General features: G+C 36.8%; 1 protein-coding gene across 3 annotated transcripts in view; it reads left to right on the top strand.

Moving 5' to 3' along the window:
• ATRNL1 (attractin like 1) overlaps nt 1-17743 on the top strand; it is a 1048037-nt gene that overhangs the window by 93171 nt on the left and 937123 nt on the right. For all 3 annotated transcript variants that reach the window (XM_043518640.1, XM_038411471.2, XM_043518641.1), the window contains exons 3-5: nt 3235-3318; nt 7418-7531; nt 13916-14044. In XM_043518640.1, coding sequence (XP_043374575.1) covers nt 3235-3318; nt 7418-7531; nt 13916-14044 — 327 coding nt within the window. The remainder of the gene's footprint in view (nt 1-3234; nt 3319-7417; nt 7532-13915; nt 14045-17743) is intronic.

Raw genomic sequence — 17743 nt, 5'->3', positions numbered from 1 at the left:
TAACATAATGTTAAAAAGAAGTGTTGAAGGTGCTCAATTCCAGCGTTCTTTAACACTGTTCAGCTGACTTGAGTCCCACTAACCTGGGCTTGCATTGCAATGTAGATGTATCTTGAGAGGTTGAGAGTTTGGCTGGGAAACAGCTTGTTACTGGCAAGCGGGCAGTAGTAGATGAGACCAGTAGATGCTTGGTTGTGGCCTGGAAACTGTGTGTTTGAGTGCAGGTCTAAATAAGACAGACAAAAGAATTAAACTCTATCTGGGGGTTCTGCTGGCTTGTGCATGATGTGGCTTGGAGGAGCTCCACCTTCTGACCCCGAATTAGGGGTTGAATTTGGAACTCTTGGTTCATCTTTTGCTTGTAACTTAAAGCAATCGTGCCTAGGGTAATCACAATGTTTGTCAGCTCTAGAAAAACAGCCCCTCATTATTCATCAAACTCTTGTGAGTGTTCATGGGAAACCACCAGGAGCTAGAAGCTGCAGGACCTAGAGCTCAGAGTGCCTGCAGCACTTGTCTCTAAGCACATTGTACACTCAGCTTGCTACCAGTAATCTAAGGAACTGGTTACCACAGTACTCACAGCGACTCCTTGCAGAGGAGTCAGTTACAGGACTTAATAATTGGCTGCTGGGGCAGGGGAGAATTCTTGCTGCAAAGGCAGCTGACTGAGATGCTTATTTTTCCCCACTCTGCTGCCCATATTGCAGAGGTTCAGTGGTTTTCTGTCTCTACATTCATGAAAAGATAAAAGCACCTATTAGCACCTCCTAGGTGCCTTTGAAAATCTTTCAAAATTAATTAATTATTACAGTTACATCAATTCCACCCAATTCCATCTCACCACCAGTAGCCTGGCAAAAAAGAATAAAAAGTCTCAGTCACCACCAACCATCTTGTTAATTCTCTCCTAAAAGGTGGGGAGGACAGATGTGCATTGCAGTGTGCCTTAAAGATTAGCAAATTTCAGACTTGGCAGACTGAGGGAGTGAATTTCAAAGATAAACGTTCTCACAGATACCTCTCTAGCAGCAACACTCTCCTTTACATAACAAGTATTCTGTATCTCTGATCTCAACTGCACTTTCAGGTGTTTATAGCCTAAATTTGGAATAATAGACCTCAGTGATAGGGTGGTAGAGGGGCAGTTAGGAGTTGAGTTCTTGAGGTCAGTTCAAGTTTAAATGTAATTCATTTTCAGTAAAAGTTGTAGACAGTACTTTTTGCACATGTACATACATGGGCAAATTCAGAGATGATGGTCACGGTGACATAAGAGAGATCCCTGTGCATTTACACTGCTGGTGAGAGAATTTAGTTGTTTCCCCCCCAGTTGTAAGCAGCTCAAGGCTTCCTCAGATCTACCTATATCCACTTCTTTGTAAGGGAATTGCAAGTCACACTTGTTCTGGCTCAGTGGCATGTAAGATAAGAATGGAAGCATAATAGTTCTAGCAAGAGCAATTAATATGTATGTGTTCTTCTGATTTTTTTAATTAATCATCACTTGTAAAATGTTTTTATATTGTATTTAGTTGCCCACTGCCACTCTGAATTTCAACTTTTGTTCTTTCTTCTGTGATAAACGGAGTAAGACAGGTTTTAGAGTAGCAGACGTGTTAGTCTGTATTCGCAAAAAAGAAAAGGAGTACTTGTGGCACCTTAGAGACAAACAAATTTATTTGAGCATAAGCTTTCATGAGCTACAGCTCACTTCATCGGATGCATTCAGTGGAAAATACAGTGGGGAGATTTATATACAAAGAGAACATGAAACAATGGGTGTTACTATACACACTGTAACCAGAGTGATCACTTAGGTGAGCTATTACCAGCAGGAGAATGGGGGGGAACCTTTTGTAGTGATAATCAAGGTGGGCCATTTTCAGCAGTTGACAAGAACGTCTGAGGAACAGTGGTGGGTAGGGGGAGGGAGATAAACATGGGGAAATAGTTTTACTTTGTGTAATGACCCATCCACTCCCAGTCTCTATTCAAGCCTAAGTTAATTGTAGTAGGTGATTTCTCGATACTGGCTCTGTCAATCTGTTTCTTCACTTCGGCAGGTGGGTACTGTAGTTGTAAGAATGCTTGATAGAGAGCTTGTAGGTGTTTGTCTTTGTCTGAGGGGTTGGAGCAAATGCAGTTGTATCGTAGAGCTTGGCTATAGACAATGGATCATGTGGTGTGATCTGGATGAAAGCTGGAGGCATGTAGGTAGGAATAGCGGTCAGTAAGTTTCCGGTATAGGGTGGTGTTTATGTGACCATTGCTTATTAGCACGGTAGTGTCCAGGAAGTGGATCTCTTGTGTGGACTGGTCCAGGCTGAGGTTGATGGTGGGATGGAAATTGTTGAAATCCTGGTGGAATTCCTCAAGGGCTTCTTTTCCATGGGTCCAGATGATGAAGATGTCATCAATGTAGCGCAAGTAGAGTTAGGGGCATTAGGGGACGAGAGCTGAGGAAGCGTTGTTCTAAGTCAGCCATAAAAATGTTGGCATATTGTGGGGCCATGCGGGTACCCATAGCAGTGCTGCTGATTTGAAGGTATACATTGTCCCCAAATGTGAAATAGGCTTGAATTGTTTCATGTTCTCTGTGTGTGTATATAAATCTCCCCACTGTATTTTTCACCAAATGCATCCGATGAAGTGAGCTGTAGTTTACGAAAGCTTATGCTCAAATAAATTTGTTAGTCTCTAAGGTGCCACAAGTCCTCCTTTTCTTTTTTTTTCTTTTTTTTTTTTGAGAGCAAGACAGAGCAGGCATAAATTATCAGAGCTCCGTTTATTTCAGTGGAACTATGACAATCTTTCGCAATGATGCTATGGGCTAAATTCAGAGGCAGTTTGTAAGGTTTAATTTGTGTCATCTTTCTTTTCACTCTACTAGACCCACTCTGTGAAGGGCAGTGTAAGTTGTGCATAATGTTTGTACACCACAGCACTAGAAGAAGGTGCAAGTTAAAGTAGCTTCTAGTAATATTTGGGGCAAAGGAAGCAAACTGGTGGTGATATAGCACTAACTGCGTTCCTACTTTTATAATACACTGAAACAAAAGTTACAGGATATGAAGCCTGAGATTATTAAACAAATGTATGCCACCTCCAAGATAAAAGATTCTGATTGTCACCTCATTCAAACAGAATCTGTAATTGGGTGTTGATATTTTTATGCTGCTGTGCTTCAAGAAATATCTAAGGTTTATTATATTACTGTTTTTTCTCTTTTAGGTTAACAGAACCCTCTGGATATTTAACAGATGGACCAATAAATTATAAATATAAAACAAAATGTACATGGTTAATTGAAGGATAGTAAGTATATATTTTAAATAGATCTAACTGTCTGATGTGTTTACTCCAGTGCTTTAGAGAGCTATTTCTAAACAGAACAGAGATATATGTTCTTTTTAAAAGCACGTGGATGCTAAGCATACAGGTACATTTCTTAAACTTTAACAGTGATAATTATTTAAGTTAAAAAGCTAGGGTGGGATTTTCAAAAGTGGTCAGAGTTGGGCTAACTTCGTTCCCAATGAAGTCAATGACAAAAGTTGGGCCAACACTGCACGTTTTTGAAAACCCTGTAATAATTTTTTATTGCCTGTTTGATTATTAAAATATATTGTGTGCCCCATATATCGTCACAGAACCCTGTCATCTAGCATGTTGTTGTTGTTCTCTTCAGTCATGTATTGGGAGTAGCTTAAAGTACAGAAAATGTCCAAAGGCCAAACTAATGCCATTTAACTGGAAATATGCCCAGCAGGTGTGAAGGAGCTGAAGGTGAATAGCCTGAATGAGTTACTTTGAAGAGTAAAGAAACAGCAGGATCCCTCTGAGCAGTCTTTATATACATGTAATATAAACCCCAATATTTTGAACATGTATAATACTAGAGGATCTCTTACAAAACATAGCCATCGTATACAGTGGATTCATTCCTTTTACAGTTATGTTTATAAGGGAATTTCATATGTGGTTAAGTAGCATAGCCTCTGATTTAAGAATCCTGGGTTGAAATCTTCATAATAATAAAATCACTGAACAATATAGCATACCTTGCTTCCAGTTGAAAGGTTTGACATAGCAGTGTCTCAGCAATATACCATTAGTGTGTTAAAATTCAGGACTAAAACTTTATTAGCTATATCATGGAGTCTGAACTTTTTGCATCTCACAATTGTCATGCTGTCTGGAGCGGTTCATGACCGTGAGTGCCTACCTCTGGGCAGACTGTCAGAAAACAGGACAGATTGTCCAAGCTGGTGGTGTGTTCTATAATTAGATTTCACCAAACCAGTAACAAATGTGGATTCATGGATTAATATTACCAGTCTTACCATGGAGTCACAAACAGTCCCCTTACACTCTCCGGTCTATCTTGCCATCCAGACAAACTGGACTTTTGTGCTAAAATGGTTATTTACATGAAAAATCACATCAAATTTGGGTTGCTTCCAGTCCCAAGGGACCAGTAACTTACCCCAGATCACTTGGTACTCTAGATCTTGCACCAAATTCTAGCCAATTCTGTAGTAAAGTAGCTGAAGGTTTATTAGCTAAGGAAAGGAAGCGTGAGAGTTATTGAGAAGTTAAAGCAGATAAAATATATCCACAGATGAGTCACAGTTTGTAATTCCAAATGGAGGCAGTGACATCATAAACTGCCAGTTTCCCAAAAGTCTTTTTAGGCTTCCAGATTGTCTCTGGGGATCTTTGCATTTAATACACTTCCCTATAACAGTTGTAACAATCAAGAGATCCAGGATCTTTCCTTGAATGCATATTTGTAGCTTCTTCTCACAGAAAGCAAGCTGACAGTGTCAGTACCCACACGGGCTTTTTCTTTGATGAAGAGTGAGGAATGCATTTTGAGTCTTTGACCTCTGATCATCACACACAGTGACCACTGGCTTTGAAATAAGCACTTCAACAGAAAAGCCTTTGCAATCCACAAGGCTTCTTTTTCGTTTGATGGGTTATTTAGTGATGGGGGTATACACAATGTAAATGTTTGCTACTACATCATAACAGGATACAGATAAGTGAAAACAGTGCATGTAACATCCAATAGTTTATATGAAGTTTAAACACTAAATACACTCTCGTACATTGAACAATCACTATGATCTATACCAATACACAAGTGAATTGGCCTAGTCTCCCAGGTCACAGTAAGATTTCAAGTATCGGCCCATGCATGAATTTCAGTTGTCAGCAGAATATGTACAAACACTGCATGCATTCAGAACAGTTTAGTGGTCACAAATATTTCTATGCTATATTCCATTTGAGAATTTCAGTCCTGTAACAAGTGGTGCTTTCATAAATATTTGTTTAAAAAAAAAAAGGCCTTTTTCTATGAGGCAAGATCTGTGGTGGTTTTGTATCTTTTACAATACTTTGTTTTGACTTCATTTGTGAAAGGCTTAGATGCTGTTATAATTATTTTGAGACAGTCTTGAAATAACAGTTTTCGAAGATAGCTTTTCTTTTTCTTTCTGCATTTGATTTTCCCCACCCCTCAGGCTGATTTACAAACAAGACTGTGCCGAGTTCTTATGTTATCCACTGTGTGTTATGCATTGTCATCTGTGCCTGAGCCACAGGGGTATGGATCTATGACAGCTCTCAGTTTTAGATAGTGGCTCTTTAATTCAAGCTCTGTAAAATTCTGCTTTGGTGCAGATGCAGAAACAGTGAGACATGCACACTATAGGCCTCAATTTTATTTAAACTATTAACAGGGAACCCTGTCCCCATCCAAGTATCTAGCAAAGCTGTGCCAATGTGGAGTTCAACCAGGCACCATTGACCCCATGCTCTATATGAGGGCAGTGCACCCTCTAAAACCTCAGGCCTGCCCGTGTACCCTGGCTAGTAGCCAGAGCTCGAACTCTCCTACAAACAGGAGGTACGAGATATGAAATATGGAAAACCACATGCTGTACGAGACATGGAGGCCTACCCCTTCACCATGCAATGTCATGCTTGAGTCCAATGCTCTAGCTGCCTATCATGTTACTTAGACTTCACATCAGATCCTTTATTAACCCACCATCTTCACTGGAACCTGCCAAATTGTGATAACTGTAATTTAGACTCCCAAAGCAGAACTCTGGGATGCCACGTGGAAGGTGAAATAACCCATGCAACAGTTTGCCAATATTGCCATGTGGCAAAACTCTGTTGCCAGACTCTAAACAAAAGATTAGTGATCAGACTAGCTCCTGGCATCATAGAAAATAGAGCATTCTGGATAAGAGGGGCTGAAACAGAGAGCCCAAAAGCTACTTGTCTCAGCCACTCACCTCCCTTTCCCTTATCCTGGCAGGGAAGAGCCAATCAGCTGGTTCATCACAACACCCCTATCCAGTGGTAGCAGGAGTGGGTGAAACAGAATCCGGTGCTCAGATGCAGTGTGAGATAGCCTACTCCCCGCCTCAGCCTGCAGCATCGGGAAAGAGGGTGAATAGACTGAGGGGAAAAGAAAGCAGCACCTTTCTCATACACATATGCTGCAGGCCATTGGGATGGGAGAGGGAACAGGGTAATCACGTTTAGCATTGACTTAGCTGCTGTTGGTTGAGACTAGGGTGACCAGACAGCAAGTGTGAAAAATCTGGGGGGTAATAGGAGCCTATGTAAGAAAAAGCCCTAAATATTGGCACTGTCCCTATAAAATTGGGACATTTGGTCACCCTAATTGAGAGCCCCACTCAGCCCTCCCCACTTCAGAGGATGTCTTAGTTGCTTCTGGCATCATCAAAGGCACCTGGTTAGCGAGGTGAGCATTTAACTCTGGAGGTTTCTGGTTCTATTTTTTGTATATTGACCAAGATGGAGGTTATCTCACGATAAATCGTATTGAAGTCCCAGATGCTGCATTGTATTCCCTTTGAAGTCACCACACATTCCTCCGTTTTATGTTGGAAGGTGCAGTATTGTTAGTAGTCAATCAACAATCTTTAGTATTGACATTTTAATATAACATTACATTTTTTTTATTAGTACCAAGTTTTGTAAAACTTTATCAAAGCCTAAATTTTGGGGATGAAACATTGACAGTAGTCCTTTTAAAAACCGTATGGATAGTAATATCCATGGGTAATTTTAATAATTGTAAGCATGACTTTTAAAATACTTTAAGATAAAAAAATTAAAAAATTGGCTGGTTTTAAATATGGTATTATACCAACTTTTATCTGCATGAGTTATGATTAGCACTTAAAATGTTTAGCATGAGTTATGATTAGCACTTAAAGAATGTTTGTATTTAATAATGTAATATTATGATGGTATGGTTAATTTTATTATACTCCAAGTAATTTTTATTATATAATTGTATTATGAGTCTATGCTGTTGCTAAACAATATATCACTGTAATGTGCTCTTGTTTTCTTCTTTCAGTCCTAATGCAATATTAAGATTAAGATTTAATCATTTTGCCACAGAATGTAGTTGGGACCATATGTATGTTTATGATGGAGATTCAGTATATGCACCTTTAATAGCTGTATTTAGGTGAGTATTTTTAATTAATAGTTCTTTAGTAGTAGTATTAGTGTAAAGTATTATTAATGTGAGGAAAAAGTAGAACTAGAGGTTTTAATTTGCTATTGGTAGTTTGCTGTCTCTCATTAATATTGGTTGGAAATATAAACTGATGGTTGAATTAGTTGCCAAAATGGAATACAACATAATAGCACTTTTGTCTTTGAGTAAGACAGAATTTCTCTCCTGGCTTATGTTCAACGCAGACATTGCACTGGAACATTAATGCTAATATGAGTGCCATCCTAGATAGAGTGAGTTTCCAGTAGATTCCTGATATCAACCGAGGGTGTGGTTTTTTATTTTTTTTTATTTTTATTTATTTATTTTTTTAATGGAAGTGGGAGACTGGCAAGCAAAGGAGGGAGAAAATTGCTTGATATAGTTAAAGGGAAATCACAGAATTTGTGACTTACGCAACAAAAACATTGTACTGCTTATAATACATGAAGGATATCCATTTAGCCCATTACAGATAGACAACTGAAGCCATCTATTGAGGGACATTGGTGTGGAGGCAATCCCAATTACCAGTTATACAAGGTCTTTTCTTTGTCTGAATGAAAAGTATTGTGACTAAAATTAAAAAATATGGCTGGGTAGTACTTAGTGGCCTGGCCTTTGAGATAGCAAAGCTCAAAAGGATCCTCAGATTTGTTAACAGCAAAAATACAAAAGGGCTTGATTGCTCTATTGTTATCATTAGATAATATGAATAATTATAATTGGATCATTTCTGAGTTAGATATTTATAGGGTGCCACTTACCATAATGTCTAGTCTGCTGTGGGCAACTTGCAGGACTAAAAAGTTCTGATATACGTCAGTGTCTCATAACTGTTGGGAAGCTTTTTCCTCAGAGTCCTGTAGCAATATGTAGAAAATAATGATAAGAGAATCCTCTTGTGGAAACGAAAGCGAGTACATGAAAGTTTAGATGTCTATAGTCATGGTCCTATCGGTACAGAATTATATTTGTTGTTGATAAAAACAAATATATTTAGTGAATCAGTCTTTCTACTTTATGGCCCTGATCCTGCAAACATTTAAACCGTGTTTGCAGTCTTGCAATATCAATTTCCCTGGACCATTAGAGCAGGATGTGGGGTAGAAAGAGGTGATTTTAAATTGTTGGACACTAAGTACATGTGTTTTAAAAACTACTAAAAATAGACCAGAGGGGAAAAAAATGGTCCTTGAACTCTTACTAATTGTTCCTCTTAATGCCAACTCAGGCAGGTGACTACCACTATTTTAGTCGCAGGGATTCCTTTACATACATTAAGAGACACCATGCTTGAAACCAAGCAAAATAATCGCAATTGTTAACCATGACTATTTTATTATTAAAGAAAGTAAAAGAAAACATTGAACAAAACAGTGCAGGTTGCAGAACACAGGTAATAAACTGGTTATTACTTTACAGTACGTTCTGTGTGATTCTTTGAAGAGCGCTTTTAGCAGAGTATTTCTCTGAGAGTGGGCCTGCCTCTGGTGGGGCACTTTTCTTTTATTAAGTTGTGACCAAGGTATTATTTCCAAATTGAGAAGACAGTCATCTTAGTTATCCAAGGATATACAATGATATCTAAATGGGCAAAAGAATTTTGTTTAGGAAAAGTGGATCCTGTGGTTATTAATAATAACCAGTCAGTTTATATTTGGGCAAAGTAAGCCATCTTAAATAAATCGTATGAAATCGAAGGAAGTATTTAATCAATAACTTAGAAGAAGCCATTTCAGGAGCTATTTTAAGATAGGCCAATTACAAATATAAAGAATATTAAGAATCTTAGTAAGAATCTTAAATCAAATTAAAACCCACTTTTGCTTTGTTTATCAATGTTTAGCCCCGGTCTCCTGTCCAAGAATACAGGTCTAACCATTTTGTGATTAACAGGAGAACTGTTAATATTTTAAGTTACAACAACTTTTCCATATCCCCAAAAAAGTATTGCAAGGCTTTTCAAATCTAATCCTTTGCCAGTGTCTTGGTTAACTTTCTCTTACCCATCCATGTTGATGTCTTAGAGAGATTTCCTTGGGTTAGTTTCTTTTTAAGTCTTCTCTGTTTTTCTTATCTTTTCATAGTAACTCTAGTGTAGAGATGCACAGGATGAGTTGTGGAGTGCTTGCTGTTTAAGCAGGGTAGGGGTGTGTGTGTTGCTTACTTCAGACTTTTTTAAATACTCTTCTTCCTATTTCTAAAAAGAAAAGGAGTACTTGTGGCACCTTAGAGACTAACAAATTTATTAGAGCATAAGCTTTCGTGAGCTACAGCTCACTTCATCGGATGCATTTGGTGGAAAAAAAAAATAAGTGTGAAGGCCATCACCAAACCAGATGTTCTAGGGAGGAACCGAGGACAGATGCAAGGGCACCAGAAGATTACAACACGCCCTAATTGAAATGTCAGAAAAAAGCAGATTGATGACTCTAAAAGATGAGGCAGGCACCTATCAATCAGGACAAGATAGCTGTGAACAAGCCCAGCATGGGGTAACTCCCTGAGAGACTTGATGAAAGAATGAGAAATTTCCTATTTCTAGGAAATTACAGGAAAACACACCTCTTTCAGGATTGTTTAGATTTCAAGTTGGGTGCTTTCATTAGCTTCATGCCTTCAGCTCTAGAATATGCAGTCTGACTAACGAATATGCAACATTTCTTTAATTTCCTTTGTTCTTCTTGTGCCGGGAAAACAGATAACTTTTAAAGTTGGTTGTAACTCTTTTTATTCAGACCATTTTATTAGCATTTGAGAGGAATTGAATTCTTTTTAAAAAAAAATTCAAACACTCCTTTATATAAAAGTTGTCAGTTTTTAAAAGTCTTTTACTATTAAGTCGTTCTTAAGTTTTTAGCTTAATAATAATTAAAGAAGTTTGTTGGTACTTTATAAAAATGTTTGGAAAGATGATTTTTACTGTCTTAAATTAGGAGAGGAAGTTGCTTTTAGTATGGCCAGTATTAGTTAAATTTCCTGTTAATATAAATATTCTATACTTAAAGGCTTCTTATATTAGTAGTTGGTTGAGCAAGGTCATTCAATTCCATATTGGTAGATACAGCATTTTACCATATACATAACAGTGCCATTTCAAAATTATATTAGGAACTTTGCATTTAGCTAATGTACTTGTAAATATGGATTTCACAAAAATGTTTGCCATGTCAACATTTAAGAAATAAACAAAAGGATTAAAACATTTCCAACTATACATTTTTTTCTCTAAAGTTTAAAGACACCAACAGAGTAGATTTTGATTTATGCTCCGATAACACAACTCTACATTCCTTTTCACAACCAGTTTTTCCCCAAAACCATTAATGTTTTATGTGGTTTATTTTTTCTTGAGTCAAGGTCCTTAGAGTTGCAATCTAAGTTGTTATAGCAATTTAATTTCTATTAAGTATTGTGTACAAAGCACAAATATCAATAACCAATACATCTTTTAAACATGAAATGACAAATGGAAATAGTATAAAAGTTTTAAAGCAAGGTGAAGTTTAAATTGCAGCTTTTCTGAGTTTATATAGCCCCCTTAGCAGTAATAACCCCTCCTCAACCATGAAATAATTTTCATCTTCCTGACATTTGCTTGTCCTTGGGAACAAAGTAGAAGCCTCCTGGAATTCCTTTGGTTAACTTGAATATTTCAAATAATTTAAATAATCAAAAATAGCTGCATGTGAGGCACTTTTCTCCAAACACCATATTTATGAAAGTAATGATAAATATATCATAAGCGTCAGTAAAGGCACAGGCAAGTTTAATGACATAAGTTATAATTTCATTAATATAATTTTACATTAATATTGAGGTCTCTCTTTTACAAGAAGAACTATACTTTTTTTTGTTTTGAACTGATGTCTGTATATTATTTAATCTCAAAAATTCATGAGATTATTTTCTATAACAGAATATATGATAGCTTTCTGACCACAGTCTCTATAATAAACACTGTGATCAGAAAGTACCATGATAGGAATGGAACTTCTTATTGGAATACGGTAGAAAAAATAGTTAGTTCTTATTTAGTTAGCAGGAATGTGGTCGATAGGAAATAGAATTCCAGTTTGTTTTGTGTTAGGCTAACCATATTGTCCACAGTAGAATGAGATGTCTGACTTTTCCAAACCTGGAATTAAGCAGATACTTTTCAGTATAAAAGAGCGTCGTCTTTTAGTAAAACACATAAAAAAAATTCCCTTTTTACTACAAGAAACACACCTATAAATTTCAAAGCTATAAGATTCTATTTGCTGTGCCACAGAAGCAAATATGCATTTTTTAAAAAATTATGTCTAAATAAAATATCACCCCAGGAAATGCAGCATTTTCAACAGTATTATCAAAACCAGGATTACAGTGCAAAGGAGCCCTTTGCAGTAACAAAATTGCCTATCTGAAAGATCATACAGGACCATTCTTCTGTTGAAAAATGTTGGTGCAGAACTCTAAGTGATTAAGCTTGTGGTATTAGTTTTTTTGCATTTGGTATCACTTTGCATTACCGTTCTGAAATAACCATGTATCTAGGAAGTAACAAATTTATCATCTCATACTGTATTATAAGTCTAATGATTTGTCTTGCAAATAACAATAGAAGTTACCAACTGAAATAAAGAATAGGTCGCCCTCCCAAAACCTCTAAATACAATAATTAATTATTAATGAGATACTGAAAGCAGCAGTTTAAGTTTAATTTTTCTTACATTTCCCGTTTTTCCTAATTTTTAGGGAATATTCATAGAAATTCTTACTCATTAGTTCCTATACATCCGTAAACTCTTGGGGAAACATTCCATAAAAAATTACCACGTCACTTACATTTTGTGGCCCTGTGTTTCCATGACTGGGCCACAGAATTTCTTTGGTAATTTTAGGACTGTCTCTACCCACTGACTGTATTGTTAGATCTCTAGGATAGATATTCAAATATGTCTAATATCCCATTTATAGACATAGTGGGTGAAATCCTGGCCCTATTAAAGTCAATTGGAGTTTTGCATTGACTTCAGTGGAGCCAGAATTTCTCCTAAGATATCTAAAATGAATAGGTGTAAGATCCACAGTCTCCTTGTAGCAGGAACATTATTCCTTTTTGCATCTTGTAAAGTGTTGCTCATATTAGTGTTAAACAAATAAACAGTTTTTACAGCACCAAGGGACCTCGTTCTTAGCAGAACATAGCTTGCCTATTCGTTCACCTGATGAAACCATCCCAGGCTTTTGCTCAACTCTGACAATCATCTCAGCTCCCTGCTACCTCCTTTCCTGATTCCCTCCTCATTATCTGCTTGCTGCTAGTTTTCCTTCTTGTCTCCCAAGTTTCTGTGCTTTACACAAATTATTGATGTCGTCCTTCAGGAGCATGATTCCTGGTCTGCATTGAGAGGGAAGGAAAGATGGGAATTCTTTCGGGTACTGAAGGAGAGAGATGAATAAAAAGTTTACATGTATATCAATTTTGGGTTGCTTGGTTATGGTTTATTCCTCCTTTTTAATATCCCTTTCCCCAGTTTTTCTGTATGTGACTTAAAATATTTAATATTTTTTACAAGTTTGCTTGTTCTTTGTAGTCTTTAATATCTAAAAGCTCCTAGTGGATTTTCAAATGTTTAGGGTTTTTTGTTTCCCACTTTTTCTGGGTTACACATTATTATATTATGTATTGTATATTGTACATTATACATTTAAAATTTCCTTTTGAGTTTTCCTTAGCTTACAATTTATTTTAAATTTGCTGTGTGGTTATCCACTGTTTTATGTACAGTATGTTTTTTTCTCTGCTTCAAAGCCATTGTGTATTGATTCAGTTTCTCTTTTTAAAGTTTTTAATCAAAAATTGCTTTTTGAAATTCTTAATTTATTTTTCTTTCCTGTGGAAATTACATTTTCCCATAGAATTTAGTTAAAATCATACTTTTTGCATATGAACTAATTATTCTAGTAACAAAGGGAGAGACTGTCAAAGGCACAAATGTCATTTTGGTGCCCAGATGTGTCAAAGTCAATTGGAGAGGAGCATTTAAATGCCATTTGTATAATTGAAAAAATCTTCCCAAAGTGGTCTTTAATAATTAGCTTCCAACCTTTTAATGGCAATGCATGTGCATAGATAGCAAATGTATGTGGAATTTTGTATTGTTATAAAAACAATTGGGAAACCCTGTCTCTCTCAAGGTGTAGAGTTCATGGGTTTGAGCCCTGCTTTATTCAATATAATTTAAATAGGCTCCATAAGATTTCCAAATTATGTTGGATATATAATTAATGATTGAATCATATTATTTATTTTATTATTACCATTAATAAGAATCCTTCATTTAATCTCTTTTTCTTTTCCAGTGGTCTAATAGTCCCTGAGGTGCGGGGAAATGAAACTGTTCCTGAAGTAGTTACTACATCCGGCTATGTGTTGCTACACTTTTTTAGTGATGCTGCTTATAACCTAACTGGATTTAACATATTTTACTCGTAAGTATCTGTTTTTTAAAAATAGTTAAGTTATTTTATGAATTAGGGCTATAATATTCTTCAGGAGAATTACATACTTGTAGACTATATTTGTCTTTTGATTGGGTTAAAGGTATTAATGATGTCAGGGAATTATTCACACTGATAAGTCTTTCATTCCAGAATGTCCAGAAGGTTTTTATGGGTTGAGAGTGAATGAGAGAAGTTTTTAAAAATGGTAAAACAAGGTGAAACATATTTCCACATAGAATGTCCCAAATCCTTGTCAGTGGGGACACTTAGGGTCAGATTCTGACCTTTGCTCATGTTGAAGAGCACCTTACTATGAATAATTCGAGTCAGTGGGACAAGTTGTGCAAATAAGGGGTTCACAATTTGACACATAGGCCTTGTTTATGTTAAAGGGAAAAGTCGATCTAAACTACACAATTTGAGTTGCATGAATAGCTTAACTCAAATCGGCATAGCTTAGATCTACTTACTGTAGGGTCCGCACTATGTGACGTCGACTGAAGACGCTCTTCTGTTGACTCCCCTTACTCTTCTCGATCAGGTGGAGTACAGGAGTTGACGGGAAAGAAATCGGCGGTCGATTAGCGTGTCTTCACTAGACCCGCTAAATTGACCACCGATGCATCGATCACCGCAGCGTCAATTGTCCGGTATGTCTAGACAAGCCCTTAGCTTTTTTTGGATAAGCTAAATATGTTGAGAATCTTATGTCTCTTTAATGTAAGTCATGTTTTCCAGATGTAGAATCATTCTTGTGGTTCTTTGTGAATATTTACAATTTTTCAATACCTCTTTGAAATATGGACACCAGAATTGGACACACTGTTCCAGTAATAGCCTGACCAATGCCATATGCAGCGGAAGTACCACTTTTCTACTCTCTCAATATTTCCTGTTTTTTTTCCATCCAGTGATCGCTGTCCTCTAAGCCCCAACATTTCTGGACCAGATCTGAGGTCCTTCAAGTCAAATACCCAGTCTCTGACAGTGGCCAGTACAGGTGCAAGAACCTCACAATAGGTATTTGTGGGATAATCTTCCTCCCATATCAGGTCTCATCCTGATCTCTAACAGTTAGAGGTTAGTTTAAGGATTGAACCATAACATTTAATACCCCTTCCAAAATGTTGTTGCTAATGATAATAACTAGATATTCTGCTTATCTAATGTCCAATCCCTTTTTTAAATCTTAAATTCTTTACCTTAACAATTTCTGTGGCAATGAGTTCCACAGTGTAATTATATGTTGTGTGAAAGAATATTTCATCAGTTTTTAATTAGCTAATTTTTAATATTATTGAATGTCCCGTTCTTGTTTTATGAGGCAGGAAGAAGAGAAGCTCCTCATCGATCTTCTCTATAGCTTTCATTATTTTATATATTTTTATCGTTCTCTCTTATTCATCTCCTTTATAAGGTAAATAATCCCACTCTTTTCAAACTCTCTTCATATGAGAGTTTTTCCATGCCCTTGATTATTGTTGTTGCCCTTCTCTGAACCCTGTCTAATTCTGCCATATGCTTCTTGAGATGGTGGGATTAGTGCTGCACACAGTATTTTAGAAGAAGCCTCACAATTAACTTGTATAATGGTACTATAATATTGTCTGTGTTACACTTTATACTGTTCCTTATACATCCTAGCATCTTGTTTGCTTTTTTGATCCCAGCTACACATTGAGCAGAGGTCTTCATTGAATTATCTACAAGGAGATTGCTCATATTCTCATGGAGGATGGACAGGGATGCAAAACCATGCTCTGAAGTTTCCCTAGCCTCTGTTTGCCAAAAGCTGAGAATGTGTGACAGGGGATGGATCACTTGATGATTACCTGTTCTGTTCATTCTCTCTGAAGCACCTGGCATTAGAACTGTTGGAAGACAGGATACTGGGCTAGATGAACCATTAGTCTGACCCAGTATGGCCATTCTTACATTCTGCTGTACTTTATAGTAGTTTTCCTTATGTTGCTTTTACTACATGAGGGAGTTATCCAGTGTTTGAGAATCCTTTGACTGGGTGATGTTGTATATGCAGTTAGACTATAACAGAAAGAAGTCTTGAAAGATATTCTTCCTTTTTTGGCATGTGTGATTGCAGTTTTGTCACCCAGAATAATCTACTTACTCCTTTCAGGTGACAGCAAGAAAATATAACCATCTAAACAATTTATCATTGCTGTAATTGTTTTCCCTAGTAGTTCCCAAAGTTTTGTGAACCTGTCTGCTTATCTTGGAAGTCAATGGCAATAGGACATAGCATTCTTAACTACAGTGTGTTCAGTATTCTTAAAATCACTAATATATACTATTAAATTATTATGTTGGAAGAGTCATAAATAACTGAAAAGTTGCCATCTATCCTTCAGTGTATATGCAAAGGGAAACTAATGAATGAATCCCTACTTTCTCTGTCCTCCTGTTACTGATTTTATAGTAAAGTCTCAAACTTAAACTTTTCACTAGCTAGCTTTCATTGCTATGCTTACAGAGAAGATATGTTTACTATTCTTTCTATTTCTCAGAGAGACTCCTTCAATACTTGTTTCAGAGTGGTAGCTGTGTTAGTGAGTATCAGCAAAAACGAGGAGTACTTGTGGCACTTTAGAGACTAACAAATTTATTTGGGCATAAGCGTTCATGGGCTAAAACCCACTTCATCATTCTTATATGTATCTCAGGTTTACCTAAACTTCTGCGGCTTTGTCTCTTTCCTCCTGCACTACCTCCATAAGCTCTTCTTCAGGGACTTGGACAGGTAGTCCTCTTATCTCCCACCTTCTGATGGATTCTTCCTCTGCCCTTTGCTCTGATTCTGCATTGAAATTTTTTTTAAACTTAATTTTGCTGCTTGTCATCACTCTCCTGTGAGCTCTGAAGTTCTAGATGGGATGATAGGCTACTCCATATCAGGTGCTTGTTCTCTGCCTTCCAAGTAATCTTCCTCAAGTGGGAGAATAGAGAAATAACATTGTTGGTATTGAACATCTATAGAAGATAAAGGAAGCAGCCTGCTTATTAAGTCACTCTGTTGGGCCTGAAAATACACAATGAGCATGACTTACTGCTTTCAGAGTCACCACAGCAGCAAGGAGATGAAAGGTGCCTTCTGTTCCAGATCTTTTTCTTCCTGTGAATGCCACATCAGTGCTGTCAATCTGGCCCTTTTCACTAGCACTAATTAAACTTTAAACCCCTTAATTTTGGGACGGTGGGAGGAAAGCTATTTTGCTTTAATTTAAAAAAAGGAGTACTTGTGGCACCTTGGAGACTAACAAATTTATTTGAGCATAAGCTTTCGTGAGCTACAGCTCACTTCATCGGATGCATTCAGTGGAAAATATCTCCCCACTGTATAAAAAGTAAGCAACTATATTAAGAAAGCATATGAAAAAGCCATCCTGGCAGACATGATGGAAACACTTTATACTGTTAACAAAATAAATATAGGGAAGATCCAAAACTGAGTTAAAGCACACAGCAAATTACAGAAATGGAGGCTTCCACACACAACAGGGTTAACTTTATTGGAAGGATAATATAAAACAACTTCTGTTACTCTCCACTGGTTATTAAAAGGTAACATTAGTTTTAGTTAGAATATAAAGAACTGTTTAAACAATGTCTAAAGAATTTTAGTCTTTGTGTTTTCCCTTTTTCATGGATCTTTGATTGTGAAATTTAGAT

The sequence above is a fragment of the Dermochelys coriacea genome, chromosome 7 (genome assembly GCF_009764565.3).
Source record: "Dermochelys coriacea isolate rDerCor1 chromosome 7, rDerCor1.pri.v4, whole genome shotgun sequence".
Classification (NCBI taxonomy): Eukaryota; Metazoa; Chordata; order Testudines; family Dermochelyidae; genus Dermochelys; species Dermochelys coriacea.
This window is presented reverse-complemented; position numbering and strand designations above follow the sequence as displayed.